General features: G+C 45.2%; 6 protein-coding genes across 6 annotated transcripts; 1 reads left to right on the forward strand and 5 right to left on the reverse strand.

Moving 5' to 3' along the window:
* Window positions 1–42: 42 nt before the first annotated feature.
* Window positions 43–2,793, reverse strand: Idua (alpha-L-iduronidase). Its single transcript, XM_017068848.4, has 4 exons — window positions 2,197–2,793; window positions 1,719–2,139; window positions 491–1,446; window positions 43–347 (listed from the first exon to the last, which is right to left on the reverse strand). Exons 1-4 carry the CDS (start codon window positions 2,651–2,653, stop codon window positions 268–270), a joined length of 1,914 nt encoding a protein of 637 aa, XP_016924337.3. The 5' UTR covers window positions 2,654–2,793; the 3' UTR covers window positions 43–267.
* A 1,537-nt stretch (window positions 2,794–4,330) lies between these two features.
* Window positions 4,331–8,848, reverse strand: LOC108021181 (endoplasmic reticulum transmembrane helix translocase). Its single transcript, XM_017089762.4, has 7 exons — window positions 6,691–8,848; window positions 5,718–6,633; window positions 5,461–5,657; window positions 5,252–5,394; window positions 5,058–5,190; window positions 4,860–5,003; window positions 4,331–4,804 (listed from the first exon to the last, which is right to left on the reverse strand). Exons 1-7 carry the CDS (start codon window positions 8,719–8,721, stop codon window positions 4,685–4,687), a joined length of 3,684 nt encoding a protein of 1,227 aa, XP_016945251.3. The 5' UTR covers window positions 8,722–8,848; the 3' UTR covers window positions 4,331–4,684.
* Window positions 8,849–9,363: 515 nt separating this feature from the next.
* Window positions 9,364–11,226, reverse strand: Dnaaf4 (Dynein axonemal assembly factor 4). Its single transcript, XM_017076264.4, has 2 exons — window positions 10,736–11,226; window positions 9,364–10,024 (listed from the first exon to the last, which is right to left on the reverse strand). Exons 1-2 carry the CDS (start codon window positions 10,900–10,902, stop codon window positions 9,469–9,471), a joined length of 723 nt encoding a protein of 240 aa, XP_016931753.2. The 5' UTR covers window positions 10,903–11,226; the 3' UTR covers window positions 9,364–9,468.
* Window positions 11,227–12,220: 994 nt separating this feature from the next.
* On the reverse strand, window positions 12,221–13,009 carry Csl4 (exosome component 1 Csl4). The gene is made up of 2 exons (XM_017073734.4): window positions 12,754–13,009; window positions 12,221–12,699 (listed from the first exon to the last, which is right to left on the reverse strand). Exons 1-2 carry the CDS (start codon window positions 12,910–12,912, stop codon window positions 12,244–12,246), a joined length of 615 nt encoding a protein of 204 aa, XP_016929223.1. The 5' UTR covers window positions 12,913–13,009; the 3' UTR covers window positions 12,221–12,243.
* A 276-nt stretch (window positions 13,010–13,285) lies between these two features.
* On the forward strand, window positions 13,286–18,574 carry Nup160 (nuclear pore complex protein Nup160). The gene is made up of 14 exons (XM_017089693.4): window positions 13,286–13,473; window positions 13,541–13,643; window positions 13,697–14,188; window positions 14,246–14,430; window positions 14,523–14,932; window positions 15,000–15,666; window positions 15,735–15,840; window positions 15,971–16,132; window positions 16,189–16,431; window positions 16,492–16,610; window positions 16,671–17,285; window positions 17,347–17,868; window positions 17,927–18,324; window positions 18,390–18,574. Exons 1-14 carry the CDS (start codon window positions 13,377–13,379, stop codon window positions 18,513–18,515), a joined length of 4,245 nt encoding a protein of 1,414 aa, XP_016945182.3. The 5' UTR covers window positions 13,286–13,376; the 3' UTR covers window positions 18,516–18,574.
* On the reverse strand, window positions 18,505–19,855 carry RfC38 (replication factor C subunit RfC38). Its single transcript, XM_017089695.4, has 2 exons — window positions 19,696–19,855; window positions 18,505–19,595 (listed from the first exon to the last, which is right to left on the reverse strand). The coding sequence occupies exons 1-2, from the start codon at window positions 19,753–19,755 to the stop codon at window positions 18,585–18,587; spliced, it is 1,071 nt and encodes a 356-aa protein (XP_016945184.3). The 5' UTR covers window positions 19,756–19,855; the 3' UTR covers window positions 18,505–18,584.
* Between the last annotated feature and the right edge of the window lie 783 nt (window positions 19,856–20,638).

Consider the following 20,638-nt stretch of genomic DNA (forward strand, 5'->3'; position numbering starts at 1 on the left):
TCGCAGGATAAAGGCATTTATATATTACGAACACAACACAGATAATGTACTATATATGTATATCTATTTATATATATAATGTATATATGATATTGCCGGCGTTAAGGCGAAGGCGCAAGTCCAGAAGATTGTGCCGGTGAAGTCAGTCCATTCCAAGAGAGACAGATAGAGAGTAGGAGGGGTTCACAAGCGCCAAGCCGAAACCTGATTATGTTTGCTTTCACATTGCCTAAATATGTTCATTTGATTCATAAACTGCTTGTTGAACTACAACTCCAGATATTCGACTATTTGTGAGTATGGGCTGGTTTCATTAAACACATCCACCCCACGAACTTTGTAGAAACCTGTTGATGAAACAGAGATGATGATGGGAAATATGGTTTTAAATGATTTGGTAAGTGTTACATAAGATACATTTCTTTTTACAGTCAAATAAAATAGAAATAAAAAATTTTAACTTTGACTTTGAAGTAGCTGGCATACTCACCATTGACGGATCCCTTGTCTCCGGGCGCATACTGAAAAGACGGATATGGGAGGTGCCAGCCGCGGGAAATGAGCAGCCAGTCGGCGGAGTGGCCCAGGTTGTCGCGTTCCTTGAACCACACCTCGTAGCTAAGAAGGCACTGCGTGGATTTGGGGTGCTCCATCCAGCTGATGAAGACCTCGCGATGGGTTACCTCCGCGATCGAGAGTTGCTGCGGCCGGCGCAGCTTGGGCCACGATGCGGAACACACTCGGAGCAGCATCGCCCAGGGCAGAGGGATGCTGGCGGAGTTGATTACTAGCTCGCTGTTATACTGCCAGATGGGTCCCGTCTTGTAGAGCTTAGGAGTCTGCGCCCTTCTCATGGCTTCCCTTAGAGTAACATTGGGATACGCTGGACTTCCCGCCTGCTGCCACAAGTAGTACGGATCTGTGGTCTGTGGCACCAGAAGCTCCGTGACAAAGGCCGACTCATTCGCTATCGACATGTTCAGCGTGTACTTATGATGGAAGGCCGTCCTCTTTGGTCCCGCCTCCTCGGGACTCAGGAATATGGTGGCCATGTACTGCCCAGGACCGCTCACTCCGCCAGACAATGTACGCAAGACCTCTACGCTGTGCTTGGTATCCATGTTGACCAGTTCCACAGCCGCAGCTCGGTTGCCCAACTTCGCCAGCATTCCCATAGCAGCATAGACTGGTTTCTGGATAAACTGCGAGTGCGGCGGGATAGTCTCGTTCATCCGAAAATGGGCAAGCAGCGTGCGCTGCGTGAACTCGTGGGGATGGTAGCTCAGGAAAGCGTTATCATGACTAATCGACTCCAAACTGCTAAGAGGACCGGCGGCTAGCTTGGCATGCCAGAACTGCATCACCGTGGAAATCAGGGTAACTCCATAGCGAACATCCGCCTGAAACTCTCGTGGAGTACTCCAACCAGCCACAGGATCTGATTCACTAAGAAAAAAGGAAAATCAATTCTATAAATTTATGACATTTCTTAAATTCCTAAATTCAAACAGCCTTAACAACTACAAATTTAAAATAAATTACATTTCTTAAACAATTATAAAGCTCCCGGTCGATTTAAAAATATATCTAATGGTATTTCCAATGCAGATGGTATTACACAGGTTTAACACCGATTGAGTGAACCGGAAAATAATTTATAAAACAAATTCAGTACCAAAGATTTTCTTAAGAAACCCTTATATAAAACTATTTCTTACTCATTGGCCACCGGAAGTTGCTTGAGATTGGGATACTCCTCGTAGATTTTTGCCATCAAGGATAGCGAACCATTTACGATCTCGGTTGCAGTTCCTTCGACTCCCTTTCGATGAAAAGTGAGTACATCGATGGGACAATATACAACTCTTTGGCTACATAGCTCCAACAGCTTCCAGCAGAGCGGATGGTTGTTGGGGTCCTTAAAGAGACCCGCAGGACCTCGCAAAGATCGATACATGGGAAGCTGGAGCTTGCCATCTTGGGCGTCCAAGTTTCCAGCTTTACTTAGACCACGACGCACAGCTTGGACGTAATCCAGGTAGGTCAGATCCGTAAAATTCAGCTTGTTGTACCCACGAAGGTCGGGTTCATTCCAAGTTTCGTAGCGCCAGTTAGCTAATCTGGAGGACCCATGTCGCGCTGTTGTATAAAATAGTAAACATATGGTTTTTTAAAAGATAATTATTCAATTCTTACCCAACTGGTGGTTAACCGTGGCTTTAACCAAGTGCTCCCAGTAGAAAGCTTGGTGCAGAGGGTTTTCCAAAAAGACCCCACCCAGATTGCCCATCCACTCCATAACCGGAGACAGGCGCAGTTCCTCGTGCAGGAAATCAATGAAATCATCGAACTTGGAGAAATCATAAATCGGAATTCCACTGGGGTCGTACTGCAAGAATTGGACCAGCTCAAGCAGCCAGTGAATGCGAATATGGGTCACCGCGCCCACGGGCAGTGCGGAAATCTGGCGGAGATTGATCCGGAGGGCGGGATCGCCCAGGGCGGTGCTAATCCCCTCGTGATCGATCCGGCCGGCGGGACAGAAGCCCACGCCCGTCCAGAAGTGCGGCATCGAGTGGTAGACCACATCCCCGCTCGTGTAGTGGGCGTCGATCCTGGCGAGAGTCGCAATAATCAGGAGCAGCGGCAGCATTCCGTGCGATGAGCGATGCGCTCGACTTTCTCTGCGGGATTAATGACGGCTTTTGTTTTGTCTTCGATTTGTCGATGCCGCTGCTGATAAGAGTGGCTCTCTCACCTTCCCTCCTATCTCTCGGTGTGTCTGTATCTGTCGGAGTGAGCTAACCCAAAAGCTAAAGCCGTGACGTCACAGGCAGGGGGCATACAGTGGGTCCGCTACAGGCACAAAGCCACGCTTAAAACTTAAACTTAAGAAAAAAGTTTTAAAAATTAAAGTTAGTGATTATAATACAATCCTTAAACCAAAGTGTTGGGTACATATGAAAAGTTAAAAATTATTATAAGTTCTGAAGAAGATTGTTTAATTAAATGGTAGTTTAGGTAAAACCGTTCATTTTTTAAAAATAATCAATTGAATCCCACCCAATTTTAAATAAATACAACTTGAGGTTCCCTTGAAGCCGTACTTAATACTTTTAATAAAAATAAAAGGATGTATGCTAAAGAATTCGCGTTTAATTTCCTTTCATTTCCAGAGGTCACTTTCTGGAATTGACCCACAGTGAGGCGTGTGCCGAAAGCAACAGCGTGCCCGTTTAGCACTCTCTCGCTATTAGTCTCTCTCCCCCAAAAAGGTAAAGTAAAGCTGGGAATGACACAAAAAAGAAAGCAACAGCCCGAACCGCATTGAATTGCAATCCCTTACTGGGGGTGGAAAAAACATAGATATATATGTTCAAAGTGGAGTTTGTCCTTGTGTGGGTGCTCTGGGGGCGGAAAAGGTGCGACAAAGATAATATTTCACGCATCTCAGCGATAATACGCCCATAACGCGCTCATATCACATCCGAGGGTGAACTGGTCCTGCGCTGGTTTTATATGAAATTGTTCCCCATTCGTTTTTATATTTATGGGATTTGTTTTTCTGGGATTACACAGGGATAAGGGAAAACTTAATGAAGAAAAACACAGTATTGGATTGACATTGAAAGCAATGGCTCGATGCAATTGATTAAAATCTTTGGGATTATGGAAAACAGCTTCATAAGAGAAAAACAATTAAGTTTAAGATAACATAAGTATTAATTCATTATTGATTATATGACAAAAACAATTAAGTTAAGGATAACACAATTAATTTTTGATTTTGATTACCTCGTGTATGATTATTTATGGGGATCAAAATATAATAATAAAACTAAAGTAGTATCCAAAAAGATAAATATCTGAGCTTTGGCTTGAAAGAAGACCTAAAAATACTCTAAAAAATCAAACTGGAAAGTATCTTTACAACAAAGACAGTGGTAAAAAAGGCCTTCCTTCTTCGCAAGAGGCTGACCATGTTTACTTTATTCACACGAATATTTGTCAAACTTTTTTTCTTCTACCGGAAGACAGCCGATCGAGCTGCTTGTCATGAATAAATATATTTTAAATTTAAAAATTTAAAAACAAGAGCATTGTGGAGAATGAGCAATCGTGGCTAATGATTTTTTGTCATTTACAAGCATTTTTTTAAACCAGTAACACAAATCTTTTTGCAGTCAAATCCGCAGCATATTGTTTTATTATTAAGCACCAAGAAGTATTTAAATATTCTCGGTACTTTCAACGACATAATCATCTTGATCGAAGTCGATCATTCCCAAGAGTCCAAATTTAAAATCCTTTTACTACAAGAGGCTTAAATGACTTACAAATAAGTACTTATATTTTTTCAAACTTTTCTATTTTTATTAGCATTACAAATATTACGACAATTTTACTATTCGCATATACGGGAGTCGAAGATATCGAAAGTTGTTGCTTTGTCAAATTAAAATGATATAGGCTGCTCGATAATACATTTGCCCGGTAATGCACTCTAAATGCATTATGTTAATTCAGTGATGCGGAATTTGAACATTTAAGAAACCGACGCCATTAAACACGTTAAGTTGTTTACCATTAAGGGGGATACAAATTAAATGAAAAGATTTATCTATCTTTTGGAACGTTGGGTTTTTGAATGGTCTCCTTTTCTAGTACTTAGTATTAAATGGTCCTAACAGTTCAGCACTTTGGATTTGCGACGCGTTTCCCCGAAGAGGAATGAGCAAATGCGGTCCAAAAGGAAGGCCCCTACAATATCAAGGACCAGGACACCGAGCAACGTTGTGCGGAACTAAAAACGATATAAATTAAATACATCTTACAACAATAAATTCAGGAACACATACCTCCGTTGGGAAATGAATTATCTCAAAGAATTCCGTCAGTTCGGGCGCCAGGCCCGTGGACAGAAGAATCACCAATGTCGCTGATGCTCCGATGGCATACATCAGCATGCGATTGGAGCGTAAGCTCTCCATAAATGGATGGCCCTGTTTAAAATAGAGATTAGTAAAATATTCTCCACCATATATTTTCGAACCCACCTTATAATTGACTGCAATGGTGGCCACTTGCAGTGATAAACAAATTATATAAACCGTGCTGCTTACAATGTTTGGGTCGTATTTAGTCTTCTCCTCAGCATCCATGTCAATGTACAACTTCACTTTTCCCTCTCTGGAAAACAATTTCGAATTATGGTTACATTATAACAACTCTGCGTTCAATCTTAACAAACCTGGGTGGTGCCAAAATATTGGCCTGGCTGGTAAGGTAGTAGAGAGTTCCAAAATGCACAGCAAACTGGCTGAGAATAGTCGAAATCGTGTAGAAATTGAAGATGTTTGGCAGTGGGGCCACCTTGGACAAAGTTTTCAGTGGCTAAATGAAAAACAAGCAGAAATGATTAAAATAAAAGTTAAATAACTTAGTCAGTCGATTACCAACCTTAGCTCGAGTTATGAAGAGAAAACAGGCGGCGATGAAGATGCCCTGCATGGTAGCTTGGGTATCGCTAAACTTGATGCCATCGATGTACAGTACGGACTGGCAGTATGCCTGAATAAGGGCGTTGAGGGCGAGGATCTTGAACATCTGGAGTGTGGTTACCAGCGTACAGCGACCCTGCTTAATGATGTGGTTAACTAAAAGGAAACAAACAAAAATTAAGATATATGTCGTAAAAACAGAGTCATTAAACGCACCGCACATGATCGAGGATGACTTGCTGGTGAATGGCGCCGCAATGGAGGCGTCACCCAACTTGACCATAGTTTGCTCCTCCATATCCCGCATCGCATTCTGCAGGCGAGCTTGTGTCTGGTTGATATGTTCCTGTCGCCGACGCAGTGCGCGCTCTCTTGGCGTCAACTGTTGGTTGGCATTGGCTGCTGCCTGAGCTGCTGCAGCAGCCGCATTGGCCGCCGCCGTCGCCTGCTGCTGCTCCTCCTCGGTGCGCTTACGCTTCACTGGCGCACTGGTCAGCAAGGAGACGCCCACGTTGGCGTGCTTCAGGGCTCCCACATCGTTGGTGCCATCACCACACATTAAAGTGCAGTAGCCCAGCTGCTTAAGCTGTGTGATCACGAACTCTTTCTGCTTGGGTGCGAAGCGGGCACAGACTGTTATCTGTGGCAACAGATGGCGCATGTATTGCTGATGATTCTGCTGCAGATGCCGCAGCCCCTCACCGGTGATACAGAGGTCATGCGAGCTCAGTAAAAGGGAGATGCCCTTGCTACCACTCGTAACATCCAGCTCGTATGTTTGATCCCCGTCAATGGATACCCAACTATAGGTGTCTCCATTTTCCTGGTCAGGTGGGGTCAGGATGAGCAGCTTCTTGCGGGTGAAGCGGAGTTCTCGGGCCACATGGCAGGCGGTAAGCGGACTATCGCCCGTGATCATCACCACCTTGTGAGAGGATTGAATGAGCTCCTTGATCACCGATTTCGAATCGGGCTTCATAGGACAGGAAATTATCACGAATCCAGCGAAGGTCAGGCCGCACTCGACTTCCTCGCGTTTCAATTCCCGAATTTTTTGAGATCCCAGTGCTCCGAGCTCCTTAATGCCCAGAGCCAGGACGCGGGCCCCGCGACGAGCGTACTCCAAATAAACCTGGAAGCAATATTTCGGTAATATTAACCTTTTAAAGTAAAAATGTATGATAAATACCTTCTCGTAGTCCGAGGGCACTTTGCTCAGCATCTTTTGAATAACCTCAGGAGCTCCCTTTACCGCTCCTATGTGTTGCACCTCATTGGAGTAGGGCATAAGATAGCCAGCTAGCACGGACATACGCTTTAGCGCCGATGAAAAGTGGTAGCGTTGGATGATTTTCAGCGGCTTGAACTGCGGACGCTTCGGGATGACGCTGTCCATCTTGGTTAGCGTCCAATCTACAGCCGATAGGGTTGCTTTCTCCAGTGGATCTCCTACTAATCCATCATCCAGCAGGGCCAGTGAATGACAGCAGGCGAGCACCTGAACCGTGCTTCCTTCCGCCTCTTCAATGGGCACACAAGCTCCATTGGGAGCTAGTCCGGCAATACCCTCTACCATGAGATTATCAGTGGTAAGAGTTCCCGTCTTGTCGAAGCAACAAATTTGTACTTTTCCGGCAAAGGGAATCCTGAATGGTTCTGTGCAGAACACAAAAAACTTGGTTAGCTGGATCAGAGAAGTGTTTACGGCCAAGGTTAATTCAATGGGTAGATCCGGCGGGATGATGGACGTCAAGATAAGCGTACATTCCAGGAAAAGCTTATATCGATTGCGCTCCGGATCCTCACTGCCCTTTACCCACACATAAGATGCGGCGGCCACAGCAAAGACCATCAGGAAGGCGATAAAAGCAAATGTCTCGACGTTGTTTTCGGTAGCTCGATTTGCGCCAAACAAGATCGTTCGCAGAAGCTTGCCCTGCGACGTGTTGAAACCCGTGCGAATCACATAGCCAATGCAGCCGCCATCAGGAGCACGAAGCGATTCTTTCGTGGGGGCGGTGTGCTGGACTACTTTAGTGCCACCAAACAAAACAAAGAGCTTGCCATCTCCCTCAGCGTCCATTTCTACGTTCAAATTGTCCAGTGATTCCAACGACTCCTTCATCAGAGGGACCGATTCGCCAGTAAGCATGGATTCGTCCACGATGCAGGAACCTCGAAGGATGACCAGATCACAGGGCACGATGTTGTCATTCTGGGAGCGCGTTACCGAGACCAAATCACCGGGCAGCAGCTCATCGGAACCGATGTGACGCCACTTGTTCTGCCGGAAGGCGTATATCAGGTACGGCTTATTTCCCATCTTCCGGATCTCGGACATATTCCGCAGCTGCTGCTTGACAATGGTGCACTCGAAGGCGACCAGCATGAATAGGGTGAACAGGGAGTAGTACCAGTAGTCGTCCATGCACCACAGTCCCACGGAGAACACCTGGAACACGAAGAACGGGGCCGTGGCGCGTTCTATGAACAGTTCATGAAATTCCGGAACCACCATTTCCATTTCGTTGTTGCCGTAGGTCAGCGTGGCCCGCTTGATGGCCTCCTCCGTTTCCAAACCTCTGGATGAGGAGTAGCTGCTCAGCAGTCCATTTACCGGGAATTCGACGGCGCGGAACGTCTTCCGATCCTCATTCCAAACGTACTTCGTCTTTTGAAAAACCAAGAAATACTGGGTGGAGCCGTCCTCCAGCTTGGAGGAGCGTACGGGCACGATCTTGGAGTTGCCGTTGTTGGCGGTGGGCACCACTTTGGCCAGCACATTGGCGCCGGGCAGCTTCACCCGGCGGCAGGTGAGGAAGGCCAGTACATGGACGCTCCAGTAGCAAAAGAGCAGCGTGAGGATGTGCAGAAAGGCGATGGCTAGCACGGCGATAAAGCCCACGTCATTCCAAGTAGTGGAATTATCCGTGGTTGTCTGGTTTTTGACGGATGCCAGCTCGACTTTGGGCGTTCCAGTTTCCTCGCCGCCAATCACGTGGATCCACAGGTAGAAGGCGGCTAGGTAGAGTGGCACGAAGGGCAGCACCACTCCGGTCAACGGCGTGGGGATCCGCACATGGAGGCTTACATACTGTACCAGGTCGTCCAGCTTGGACGGCTCCTTTGCTCCGCCGGCCAACGGACGCACTTCCTCGCCGTACGTGCCTGGGTCTCCGGCGGCGCCTCTTGGGTTGGCTGCTCCTGCTGCCTCGGTCATCGGTCTTAAGTGGTTGTTCCTGCTGCTTCGCGTTGCCTGTGTGTTTTTCTGAGAAAATGTAAAGAACTTTTTATAGTTGTAATTTCATAGCGGCAAAAAAAGTGTGAAAAAGCAACGTCGACGTCAGCTGTTTGTCTACTATGCTATCGATAGGCACGATTCAGTGTTAGCAAATTTGTGTTATCGGATTTGAAAGTGAAATTCGAGTTTAAAGTTTATTTCATTACTATGTTGGATTGATCCATGTAGCTAAAAGTAAAATAAGATTCGTAAATTCCACCAATGACTATTTCAGAAAAGTTAATATATTTATAAATATTTTCTTACAAATAAACTTGTGGGGAAATCATTTTACTTCTAGTTATTTTTCAAGTTTTTGAACACTCCAATGTATGTTTTTTTGTTGAAAGCTACTAAACATACACCTTTTGCCATACTCTTAAGAAGTTCCAGCCATTAATCTTTTAAAAAACAGGGAACTAAACGATCGGCTAATTTAATAACCGGAAATAAACATGTAAAGTTAAGAAGGCATTCAAATTTCAGAACCTAAAAAATGAAAAGGAACTTCTATATTATATTTTGTATATTGATTAAAAGTACGGCCTCTTTTTCATACCCGTTAAATAAAACAACTTCTGGTTCCGACTCAATTAAAGCAAACACCTGTAGATTTATTTGATGGAATAATAAAATAGGAAACACTTAGCACAGTCTCACACACGAAACGCTGTAAGGCACTCCACCTTATTCATCCAGGCTCTCCATAGGAGACTGAACATTCGCATTGGGCCCCCCTGCGGCTGCGAACGCCTTTTCCATGGTGGCCTGCGACTCCCGCTTCGGCGTGGTCCGCTTATGCTGGGTGGTGAAGCTCACTGTGATCTTTCCGCTACCGCGAACCGAGCTCATGGGCGGTCGCATGAGGGGCGTGGCCAGACGACTGGCCGCCACCGATGACGGCGGATACTGCAGCGGATCGGGCTTGGGCGTGGCATTGGCCTCCTTGCGGACATCAACCACCAGGGCCTCGCGTACCGAGTTCTCCTGGAACTGCTTGACCCGCTCCCGCATGGCCGTCTCCCGCTTGATCTCCTTCTCGATCTCAGCTCGCCGTTTGTTCTCGTATCGCTCCAGGGCCTTCTCGTCCCGCTTCTTGTTCCGCTCCACGATTAAATCTGCGATCTCCAGGCGTTTCTGCAGGAGTGCCTCCTTGTCCAGCTTCTGAAACATCTCAGGCCAGAAGCCCTTTTCCTTCTTTACCAGAACAATACGGGCTTCGTTCTTAAAGATGCGGCAGAAGCTGCAAAAAATCGAAATTACGTAACTTAAAGGTGTTTAATATTCCAGGACCATCCAAGATCTCCTCCCCACTCTAAAAATATAAATATATCGTTGATATTAGGCAAAATCATTTTCTTATATGACATCAATGTTTAGAAAAATCTGTGTGTTCATAGGAAAAATTGTATTATGAGTTTGAAAAAACGAGAACGGAAGCTATCATCGCCAAGACGAAGTTTTAATACCCTTGCAGACTCCGCCTAAGTTACTTAAATGGAGCGGATGCCCAAAGTAGCAAGGAGAATGGAAATTTTTTGACGAACAGCTTTATTTAGCAATTTTTTTCTTTGGGAGCTATAGGATATAGACGCCTGATCGGCATACGCTCTTACCCTAATCAACGTATGCACAAAACAAAAGATTTGGATAGTGATAAAGCAATCAGACAAACGGATATGGCTATATCGATTCCCTAAGCAATCCTGATAAAGAATATGTATAATGTTTAGGGTAGGAAACTTTTCCTTCACTGCTTTACAAGCCTCTGACCAAAATTATAATATTCTCTGCAAGGATCTAAAGGTTATATCCAATGTTCCAAAATATGTGTTACTTTTAGCAAGGCATGATTCCGAAATTTTAAAAAAATTGATAAATAGAGCTATTTAACTGAATTCTAATCTATTTTACTTTTTAATTGTCCTTTTTTACTGATAAGTTTTAATCTCACCTCGCCATTTCGTCAATCTCCTGGGCCAAATGACGCTCAAAGAAAATAGGTGGATTGTTGAATTTCAAATACTGCGGCAGGAGCACAACGTCCGGTTTGCGGGTCACCAGTCGATTGAGTTCGATGGAGATCTTAATGTCCTCCTCTGTCTGCGAAATCTGCACCATGATGAGTTGCTTGGGTTCCCTGTTCGTTTGCGCTGCTGTTGCCGTGGCTCTTCTGCTGTTGGTCCTCGACTGACAATAGGCTGAAACTTATGTTTTGGGACTGGCCGGAACTGGGGACATTACGACGACAACAACGACAGGGCCAACTACCCGCCCGACTGTTCACTTGCACCGCATATTGGCCGTGTTCCCCCTCGATTTAATTTGAATATTAACCTGGGTTCGAACTTCGAACAACCAAAGCGAGCCGGCTGCGTTTCTCATCGACCAAACAACGATTGGTTGTTTGGATCCCTCGGTCCGGGACCCAGGACTCGCTCAACACCCTGCCCACCGGCACACCTGTAACATTACCAATGCATTTGCATTTTTCGGCAAGACATGATACGGTGGCCTAGTCCAGGAGCAGCTCATTGCTCCTGGCTTCTAGCTCCTGCTCCTGTGATTGAATTAGTCGCAGCTCTTGCACGCGAACGAACTGATATTTGCATAGGAATAGTCATCCATCAACAACAGCTCCCAGCGACATTGATTGGCAACGGGTTACGGGTTTTTACGCCTCTGACGCCTGTGCCCACATTACCTTTTATTTGCCTTATTTAATTCTTTTTTGGGAACACCGGCAATGGCATGTTATTGTAATCCGGTTTGTTGGAAGTAAGTACCTGTCGTTCTTCTCTAAAAATTTTATGTTCGACTTTCATAAAGTGCATGTGTTTGTATATTGATTTTTTAAATTATCTACTACTTCCTTCTTACTAAAAAAGTTAAGAACTTTTTAAGTCAATCCCAAAATATTAAAAAAAAAGTTACTTATAGTCCCTTAACCAACAAAATGGCCTTCTAACTTTAATATTATATGCGTCTTATAGGTAAAGTTATCTCAGTTCAGATAGTTGCATGACGATCTAATATTAAATTCGTATCTCTTGTTGAATCGTTCTAACAACTAAAACATGAAAACCAATCAAAGATTGATTTCAAAAATAAAACGCATAACTATGGAAACCAGAGATCAGCATTTCTCCCCTTAATTGACCATTAATATTTACGTAAAAAATAAATTTAAAAACATTTACTTTGCGCGTTTAGTATACAATCTATTAAAAAAATGAACTTTTATTTTAAGTCTCTTTTTGGAAATTAAGATTATTTATACTCAGTGCAACAAGTTACTATGGAGAGAAAAAAAGCAACCAATTGTGAAGAAAACATGTTTCTGAGCTCTGGTTGCTAAGTTAAAGAATTAATTAGCTATTAATAAACTACTAAATCATATCTAATTAACAGTTCCCCAATTCAGTACAAGCCTTGAATGTTTTGATTAGCATTTGATTGGCCTTATTTCACAGCGTTTATTGAACTCTCTGGCAGGACCTTGGCCACTTTGCGTGGCTCCTTAATCGTGGTCTGGGGGCACTGCATCTCGCTCCAACCGACCGGAACCATGGGCACCCGGGTCTTCCGGGAATCGCTAGCATAGGCGATGACCACGCCAAGTTCGTTCTCAGCGGTGCTCAGGAGGAAGGACTGGTCCAGTTGGTTGATGACTCTGGCCAGGATGACATCGCCAGGCTTAAAGGACTTGTAGATGTCGACGCGATCCTTCTCCGTCTCCCGCACATCCTCCTTGCGCAGGAGTCCTCGGTAGCTGCTCTCCAGCAGCACATTCCGCACACAGAAAATGGCGCACTTGACGAATTTGGGTGTTGTGACAAGAACTCTAGCTGTGACCACGTCTCCGGTGGCTGGAATTGTCAGGTGGAAGCCTGGTTTATGCACACTGACCACCTGGCACTGCAATGGAAAAGTACTGATTAAATTGGTACATTGTTTACACAGCCAACTCACGTTTTCCCCGGACTCTTCGATGCTCACGATTCCCGACTTCGAGGCATAGATATAGCCGTTCTGTTCGTAGGTGCCTATGCCCAAGACTATGTTGTCCTCGGTCCTGCAAAGCCGCTCTCCAGGCAAACAGACTATGGTCTCTTCCTCCTGGCCACTCATTTATATGCCGGAAACAGCTTTTAATTTATAAAATAATAAAATAACAAAGCCGAATTAACAACAAAGGACACATGTGGAGCTAGTGATGGCGATTACTTGTTTTCAGCCGATGAAAATGGTTTCCACTCGAAATTGCATCACCATGCTAGTGTGACCAGGTGCGGTTAATGCTACCCGCTATAAACATATTTTTACAATACTAAATCACAATAACTTAAATGCCTTTCAAAAACAATAAATATTTTATAAAAACGTACTAGGAATATCCTATAATGTTCTTTGATGTTTCAAACATATTTTTAAACCATTTTGTGTAGTTGTATAAAGTTAAATTGACACTTTTGTGTGGTGGACCCCATGCGTTGTTGCCCTTTTCAACACTGCTAGTGAGCGTGTTTACGCCGGTGCCGCCAATAGTTTTCTGTTTTCCTTGGACTTTCGTATAATTTTGCTCGATCTGCAAGATGCCCACTTCCAAACTGCATGCCAACATGAGTTACCGGGAGGTCATCCCAAGGAACCTCAGTCCGCCGGAGTGGATCGAAGTGAAGATTAACACGGGTGAGTTGCTTGCTACATTGCCGGTGAATCTCAGTCTGAACCTTTACTTCGCACGCGAAATACATAGGAACCCAGAGCACTCTGCAGGATCTGAAGACCTTCGAAACTTCCGGCGGCTACTGCTACAAAAGCAGGAAGAACGTGCAGACCAGAAACCGCTTCATATATTGGTAAGTTACAGTGAAAATCCTTAAGTCAGTTTCACCTGAATACCTCATTGCAGGCGTGCCTACCAGGATGTGCTGGAACTCACGGAGGTTAGCCTGGACATCTCCCTGCAGAGGAATCACCTGCGCCTGCGATTCACCGACTCCGCCGTACTGAATGTTTCCCTCACGGAGCAGACCAAGTCCATTACTCTGCTGGTCGTCACGGTCAGCAGTGTGCATCGCTATGTGTTCCCCCTGAAGATCGCTGGTCAGGATGTGGCCAACACTACCTCCGAGGATATGCTGTCCCAGTCCATTTTCTACGATGTCAACGAGAAGATCAACAGTCCGGGCACCTTCTATGTGACGGATGGCTTTGGAACGATGCCTAATGTGGCTGTTTCTTATCTCTCACAAAACGCACAGGAGGCCTATTTTGCGGTGGCCTACCAGAGCAAACTGCTGCTCCACATCATGAACTGCGTCACCGGTAATACGGTCACCCACGAAGTCAAGGAGCCGCATCTGATGCCTCGTTTCCTATCGAATCTCAAGGGGGCCCTTACGTGAGTACTTGAATGTAGCTGAATAGCATATCCATTACCTATTTCCAATCATTTAAGTGGACGATCGGAAACGCTGGAGGCAGCCACATCCATGGCATTCAGTGAAATCGAAGAGGATGTTTTTATTCTGGTCCTGTACCGCAGTAATGAGCTGCGTCTGTGGTCAGTGGATGGCATGCAGACAGTAGCCAGCATAAACTGCTCCGCCGGATCGGGGCCTGGAGGCTTAGGAGCTCAAGGACGTGAGTATAAAATAGTATAGAATCAAAACACATGCTGGGATTAATAACTTGCAGCACAAAATAGTATTTAATATTTTTGTAATATTTTGCAGCTCAAAACAACCAGCTCCGCAAGATAAGCGAAGAGAACTTCTGTTTGTTCCTCTCCCATGGAGTCCAAGCGGAGTTCATTTGCGTGAGCATCGTGGCCGATGCCAACGAGGCCAGTGGTATCAATTTGGTGCAGAACTCGGTGGCGGCGCCCCAAATGGATCTGGTCGACTTTGATGCCACATCCTCGCACATCTGGGCCCTCTGGAGCAACGCCGAGGGAGATTTCCATGTCTCTGCAATTTACTTAGGATCAAATAACGCAATCAAATGGGTTTCCGCAGCTCTAGAACCACCACCAGATCGCTACTGTCTCAGTATGGAACAGGGAGTAGATCCACGCGAGACTTACTGCTCATATATTTTCCACCCAGGTCGGTTTGACCGAAACGTGATTGCTAAGGCACTTTATGTAAGTATAAATATATTGCAACATTGCAAAAGTTTTATTATTAAATGCTTAAATTTCCGTTTCACAGATGTTCAGACGCGTTAATATGCAATTCGATGTGAAACAGCTTTCCATGTCAGTGCTCAAGGAGCAGGTGTGTCAGGCCATCGAAGACGAAATCCAGAACGAACTGAAAGACTTTGTGGTCACCGATGAGGAGTACTTGGAGATATCTACGCGCCTGTGGGATCGCTTTTACTCGTGCTGCGAACAGTATCACATTAAGTTCTCCGAGCCCACAGGGCTCGCGGTCCTCGGTGGCATGGACGCAGTGTGTTTGGTTAGAAGGCAGTCCTTTGCCCTACTACGCCCCTGCGAAGTGCTCGAGCACCTATTGCTCATCGGGGAGCACAATGAGGAAGTGGCAGCATATGTGGCTCCACTGTTTCGCAACGATCCCGAAATGGCAAAGGGTTTCGTTGACCTCATGAACGTGGTGACGCTGCTGGATAAGCTGATCTCTGAGGATATCAAAATCGATTTAGATAAGCAGCTCTACCAGCGGGATCCACCCATCGAGGTGATATCCAAGCTGGTGACTAGAATCACTGTGGGCGATGATAATGGCCCCATGTTACCATCCAACTGTGTGAAGCAAATTCACCAAAAGCTACAGGATATACCAGTCCTAAAACCCGCTCTGGAAATGCTACTCGATGTGCTGTGTATGATTGATCCAGACGCGCCGCCGCATGGTATAACATTAAAAGATTTAAAGTTTGAAATTTCTTTTTCACATAAATATTTCTGTTGCACGTTTTAGATTATTCCCTTTCTACACGCTTTTTGCAGCCATCAGGAGCTCTATTGGGCAGCGAGTATGGACTTTCCATTTTGTCCGAAACGGTCAAACAAATGGCAATGATTCGGTAAGATTTAAAAAATATATTTATATGTTTAAAATACTTGCTTTCGTATTCGTTTACCAATTAAAATTGTTATTGTTATTTGTAATAAGTTATCTAAAATGATCTATCAATGTTTATGTTTGAAACCTAGATTTTCTGTTTGCCGAAACCTATTGGTATTGCAGTACATGGTTTATGGCCAGGATGGAATGGACTCCGATAACGTTTTAACAAACATCAGCTATCTGAACTCATACTATACCTTAGTTTGGATTGCCGAGACGCCAATTTCATCGAATACCCCAGCTGGATTGTAAGAAAGTTAAATTAATTTTATTTAGATGTTTCTGATTTAATTACATTTTTTAGTGAGGCCTCCATACAACGATTGAGCCGGGCACAACTGTTCAGTGGTTACACACGGCCATATTCCAGTCATTTACGGAATCATGGTAATGACCAGACCACCTTGCTCAGGCTGTTCCTCCAGTCTAAGGGTCTGTTCAGTGCTTTGTCCATGTTGCTGAAGACTGATAGTATGCAGCTGGAGTCGGAGCAATTAAACCTTCGCCAGACTCTGCTCCAGCTAGTGGGATTTATCAACAAGATGCTGTGTGTATAAGATATGGATGTACATTAAACCCAAGATTTGACTTTCCAAAATTTTTTTAGGTGGCCCGAGTCTCCTATTTACGTGTTTCCCGAATGGTTGTTTGGCACCTGCCACCACATCATTGTTCAGGACTATGTGCGCATTTTGTCCAGCTGGTGTTCTGTAAAAGCCCATGCCAGTAAGGATATATGCACTAAATTATTTTTTTATGTGTTTAATTTCCATTTGCTTTCTCTAGGACGCTTTATGCTAGCAGTTTCGCTGTTGGATTGTGGTGAGGCTCACAAGGCCGTGCATCTTTTTCAACAAACAGCGCCTGGCGTTGTGGAGGATGACTTCCTCTTCGAACATGTATTGAAAAACACTCCGCTGTATAGCAAACTGCAGGAGAGCGTAACCCGAGGAGATAAAATTTCCGCTGAGGACAAAAAACTGGCAATTGTTCACTACTATCTGAAGATTATTCAGCTTTTTGAGCAGCATTCCGCCCTGGACTACGTCATTGAATTAGCCCATATGGCCATGAGTGTGTTGCAGCGTGATGATCCTCAGTTGCCCATGTTTCAGTCGATCGTGTTCAACAATCATCTTCAGTTGGGGCACTATGAGGAGGCTTACTACGCCTTAGTCTACAACGCCGACACTTCGAGGCGAAAGGACTGTCTCCGCCAGTTGGTCATAACACTGTTCCAGAACAAATGCCTGCCCCTGCTCATGCAGTTTCCATATATTGGATTGCAAGACGAGTTTGAAAGCATAGTAGAATCCCGCGCACGGTCAATGAGCATCGATCAGAACGACGTCTATAACTTTTTGTATGCATTCCATACGAACAAGGGTAACATGAGAAAAGGTTTGAACAGAACATCATTTATAATCCTCTTCAGCTGCAATAATATTTCTTTTATTAACAGCTGCCACTGTTATGTACGAGCAGGCGATGCGCTTTCAAGTAGACAGCGACGCCCCAAACGCACTGGAAAAGCGCTGCTCCTCACTCCTGATTTGCCTAAACTGTTTGCACTTGGTAGACAGCCGCTACAGGTGGATTGCCAAGCCCACAATTGGCGATGAGAGGGTGGCTGCAATAGATCAGGATAATGATGATGGTGAACCCAAGGCAGATGAGGATAAAAGCGGTCAGGAGGTAGTTGTTCTTGAGCTGGCCGATATCCGAAGGGAACTGGTGCACGCTGAGGCCTTACATGAGCTCTCACACTACCGCAAAGATGCCGCTGCCTATGAACGGTCGTCGCCAGAGGAGTTGTCTTACCTGCTGGCCAGCTGTGGGTTGTACACGGCCGCCCTGAAACTTTCGCGCGGGCACTCGTTCTCTGTGCTCCCCATATTCGAAAGTTTGACAGTGGCTTGTGTCACTGCCACCGAGGACAAGGGCGTGGATGCCTGGAACTGGCTGCAAAACAACGACATGGCTGGTGAGTAATCCCTTATATTCAAACAAAATATTCCTACTCATCTTCGTTATTATCCCAGACCTTCCCCATCGAAGTAACGCTGCCGACATGGCCTGGACTTTGCTTCAGAAACTGGTTGTGGATAATGAGGCGAAAGACTCAACTTTAATAAGGAAGAGCGTGGTTCAAAGGCTCCTCGTCTTGAATGCTTTCGTACCGCAATGGCTGGTAGACTCCTACAAGTTATCCCATTCCCGGGAGCTTCTCCAATTGTTTGTTAAGCACAACCGCCTGCTGGAAGCCGCCGATCTGGGTTGTGAAATGATCGCCGGCATGCTGGGAGCAGGCAGCGAGTACTTCGACTTCAAGCATTCGGTCAACGTAACAAACCCCCAGCTCTCCTTCCCCATCAACACAATCGATCTGCTGCTGCACGCACTAAAGATTAATGGCAAGGAGGACATTGATTATGAAATGGTAATGGTTTTTCTACAGTTGCTTAAGCTATTAATATACTAAATACCAATTAATTGCCATTTCAGGCGCATGTCAAACTGGAGGAAGAGGTCCACAGATATATTGATACCGTAAAGCGTACTACCGAGGACAAAATAAGTTTGGCCATCCTGCAAAGTCGTGAGGAACGACAGCAGCAACTACTTCATTAGATTGTTTTATTCGGTTTATTTTATAAGTTTTTTGAATTAAATGCTAAAATGTGTGTGAATATGAACTCTTTAGAAATCGTCCGTCATGACCAGCTCAGATAGGAACTTTTTGTAGATGTTCATAAACTGAGCGACAAACGCCTCGAGATGAAAAATGTGCTTGGCACCTGACTGCATCCGGTGCTCGTACTCGGTGGCGAATTCAAGCGTCTTTGCCTTGATGGACATATCACAGTTGTTCACCAGCTGTTCGACCAGGCCGCGGAATATGAGATTGGGTGGAACGCCCTGGGTGAGCAGTTCGTACAGGCGCTCGCGGATCTTCTCCAGCTTGCCCGGCGTTTGCTCGCTAATAATCTGGGCGGCTGTCTCACGTAAGAACACCTGCCAGTCCAGGTCAGGAATTTCCTGGTTAGCGGTGAACGGCGCTTTGGCAACCTTCGCGGCCTCCAGCATAAGTAGAGCGCGTCTGAGATTACGCTCAGACTTGTCCACCACTCGTTTGGCCAGTTCCACGGGCAGGGCGAGACCTTCCCGTTTGCAGGTGCTCTGCAAGATGGAAACGATCTCCGTTTCGTTGGGTGCGGCCACCCGGATGCCCAGGCAACGCGACCGAATGGCGGGAATGATGCGGGACGTGGAGTTCACCGAAATGATGATCCGGCACGTGGCCACGTACTTCTCCATGGTGCGGCGCAGGGCGTGCTGGGCATCCTTTGTAAGCTCGTCGCCCTCGGAGATGACGATCACCTTGAATTCCCGCTGGCCGCTGATTTCTATCTGGTGCGTCTGGGCAACTTGCTTAATTAGATCGATCACCACCGTCCGGTCGTACATCCCGGCATCGGAGGGGTTGACCTCCAGGTGGTAGTTGCTGCTGACCGTCATCACCTCGATCTTGCGGTTGGAGGGCGTGGTGAACGTCATAGTTTCGCTCCTCAGGCGTTCCACGCCGGAGCCGTACATCTCCCTCAGCAGGCACATGATGCGGGTCTTCTTTCCGGCACCAGATGGCCCGTAGAACATGAGATGCGGAAAGTCGCTTTGCTTGCACAGATTGCGCAGGTTCTCCGCTTGTTCCTTTTCGGGAAATTCACAAAATAATTAGTTAAAACGCCGGTTAATACAAGTTACTAAGTCTTATCGGCAAAGCGGAGCGACGGTTTCTTCGCTTACTTACTTTGTGGAAATCCAACTTGGACAGCTCCCGGGGACGGTATTTATCCACCCAAAGTGCCATTATGTTTATGCATGCAAGGATATTAAAAAATAAAACAAAACAATTTAATGCAATGCGCGCCTTTTTGCACAAATGCTAACACGAATTCAAATCGATAGACCGATGATTTACCTATAACCTGTTCAGACAGAAGTCGCTTCGGTTACAGCTCAAATTCCGCAACAACGACTTCGGATGCCATAAGAAGTACGTGTGCTAGAGGTAAGGGGTAGAAAACTTGAGCAAGTACTATTTCTAAAAAATGATATAATTAAAAAAAACGTTTTCCAATGCATGGTGTCCATGTGGTTCAGTGTAATCTATAAAAAAATTACGGCTGTCCGTATATTCATGATGATTTTTGACTCCCCTGCCCAATGTAAACATTTTCAATTTAAATTAATTTATTTCACAGGAGTAATCATTTGACCGTCTTCTTTCACAATTTCTTTATTTTTGGTAGACCGATAAGAAACAAAACAGGCAGCCTACATATGTGTTCAGTTTGCTATAACTTTATCGCTGTTGCTGTTTAACCAATGTGTTTAAAGGATATAAGGAAGACTATAAGTAGTAACTAAATACAAGAATGGAACAATTTAAATTAAAAATTGATTAACAAAACAAAATTAGAACGACACCTATGTTTCAAATTTCAGTTTCCGCGAAAAATACAGTTACTTTACGTATCGTGATTTGCCATCGTCATAACTGGCAACGCCGTTCCCTAAAAACGATCAGGCAGCACTGTCTTTTTCCGGTGGATGCCCGCGCGATGGTAAATCGGCTGTTCTTAGGTGCACAAAACATTTTTATGATGAAAATCTGACGAAATCACATGTTTTTTTCCGGCTGCCGGCCGTTCTTCCACTTTTCACTTTCAGAAAGAGCCGTAAAACCGAAA

Source organism: Drosophila suzukii, chromosome 2L (genome assembly GCF_043229965.1).
Source record: "Drosophila suzukii chromosome 2L, CBGP_Dsuzu_IsoJpt1.0, whole genome shotgun sequence".
Lineage (NCBI taxonomy): Eukaryota > Metazoa > Arthropoda > Insecta > Diptera > Drosophilidae > Drosophila > Drosophila suzukii.

Coding starts and splice junctions, on each gene's coding strand:
- Idua (XM_017068848.4), bottom strand. CDS start 2,653: ATGCTGCCGCTGCTCCTGATTATTGCGACTCTCGCCAGGATCGACGCC. Junction 1,447..1,718: donor CAACTTCCGGTGGCCAATGA/GTAAGAAATAGT, acceptor CTTTTTTCTTAG/TGAATCAGATCCTGTGGCTG. Junction 348..490: donor AGACAAGGGATCCGTCAATG/GTGAGTATGCCA, acceptor TTTCATCAACAG/GTTTCTACAAAGTTCGTGGG.
- LOC108021181 (XM_017089762.4), bottom strand. CDS start 8,721: ATGACCGAGGCAGCAGGAGCAGCCAACCCAAGAGGCGCCGCCGGAGAC. Junction 5,658..5,717: donor GTCATCCTCGATCATGTGCG/GTGCGTTTAATG, acceptor GTTTCCTTTTAG/TTAACCACATCATTAAGCAG. Junction 4,805..4,859: donor TAATTCATTTCCCAACGGAG/GTATGTGTTCCT, acceptor TATCGTTTTTAG/TTCCGCACAACGTTGCTCGG.
- Dnaaf4 (XM_017076264.4), bottom strand. CDS start 10,902: ATGGTGCAGATTTCGCAGACAGAGGAGGACATTAAGATCTCCATCGAA. Junction 10,025..10,735: donor GAGATTGACGAAATGGCGAG/GTGAGATTAAAA, acceptor GATTTTTTGCAG/CTTCTGCCGCATCTTTAAGA.
- Csl4 (XM_017073734.4), bottom strand. CDS start 12,912: ATGAGTGGCCAGGAGGAAGAGACCATAGTCTGTTTGCCTGGAGAGCGG. Junction 12,700..12,753: donor TCGAAGAGTCCGGGGAAAAC/GTGAGTTGGCTG, acceptor TTTCCATTGCAG/TGCCAGGTGGTCAGTGTGCA.
- Nup160 (XM_017089693.4), top strand. CDS start 13,377: ATGCCCACTTCCAAACTGCATGCCAACATGAGTTACCGGGAGGTCATC. Junction 14,189..14,245: donor AATCTCAAGGGGGCCCTTAC/GTGAGTACTTGA, acceptor CAATCATTTAAG/TGGACGATCGGAAACGCTGG. Junction 16,133..16,188: donor TCGAATACCCCAGCTGGATT/GTAAGAAAGTTA, acceptor TACATTTTTTAG/TGAGGCCTCCATACAACGAT.
- RfC38 (XM_017089695.4), bottom strand. CDS start 19,755: ATGGCACTTTGGGTGGATAAATACCGTCCCCGGGAGCTGTCCAAGTTG. Junction 19,596..19,695: donor CCAAGTTGGATTTCCACAAA/GTAAGTAAGCGA, acceptor TTTCCCGAAAAG/GAACAAGCGGAGAACCTGCG.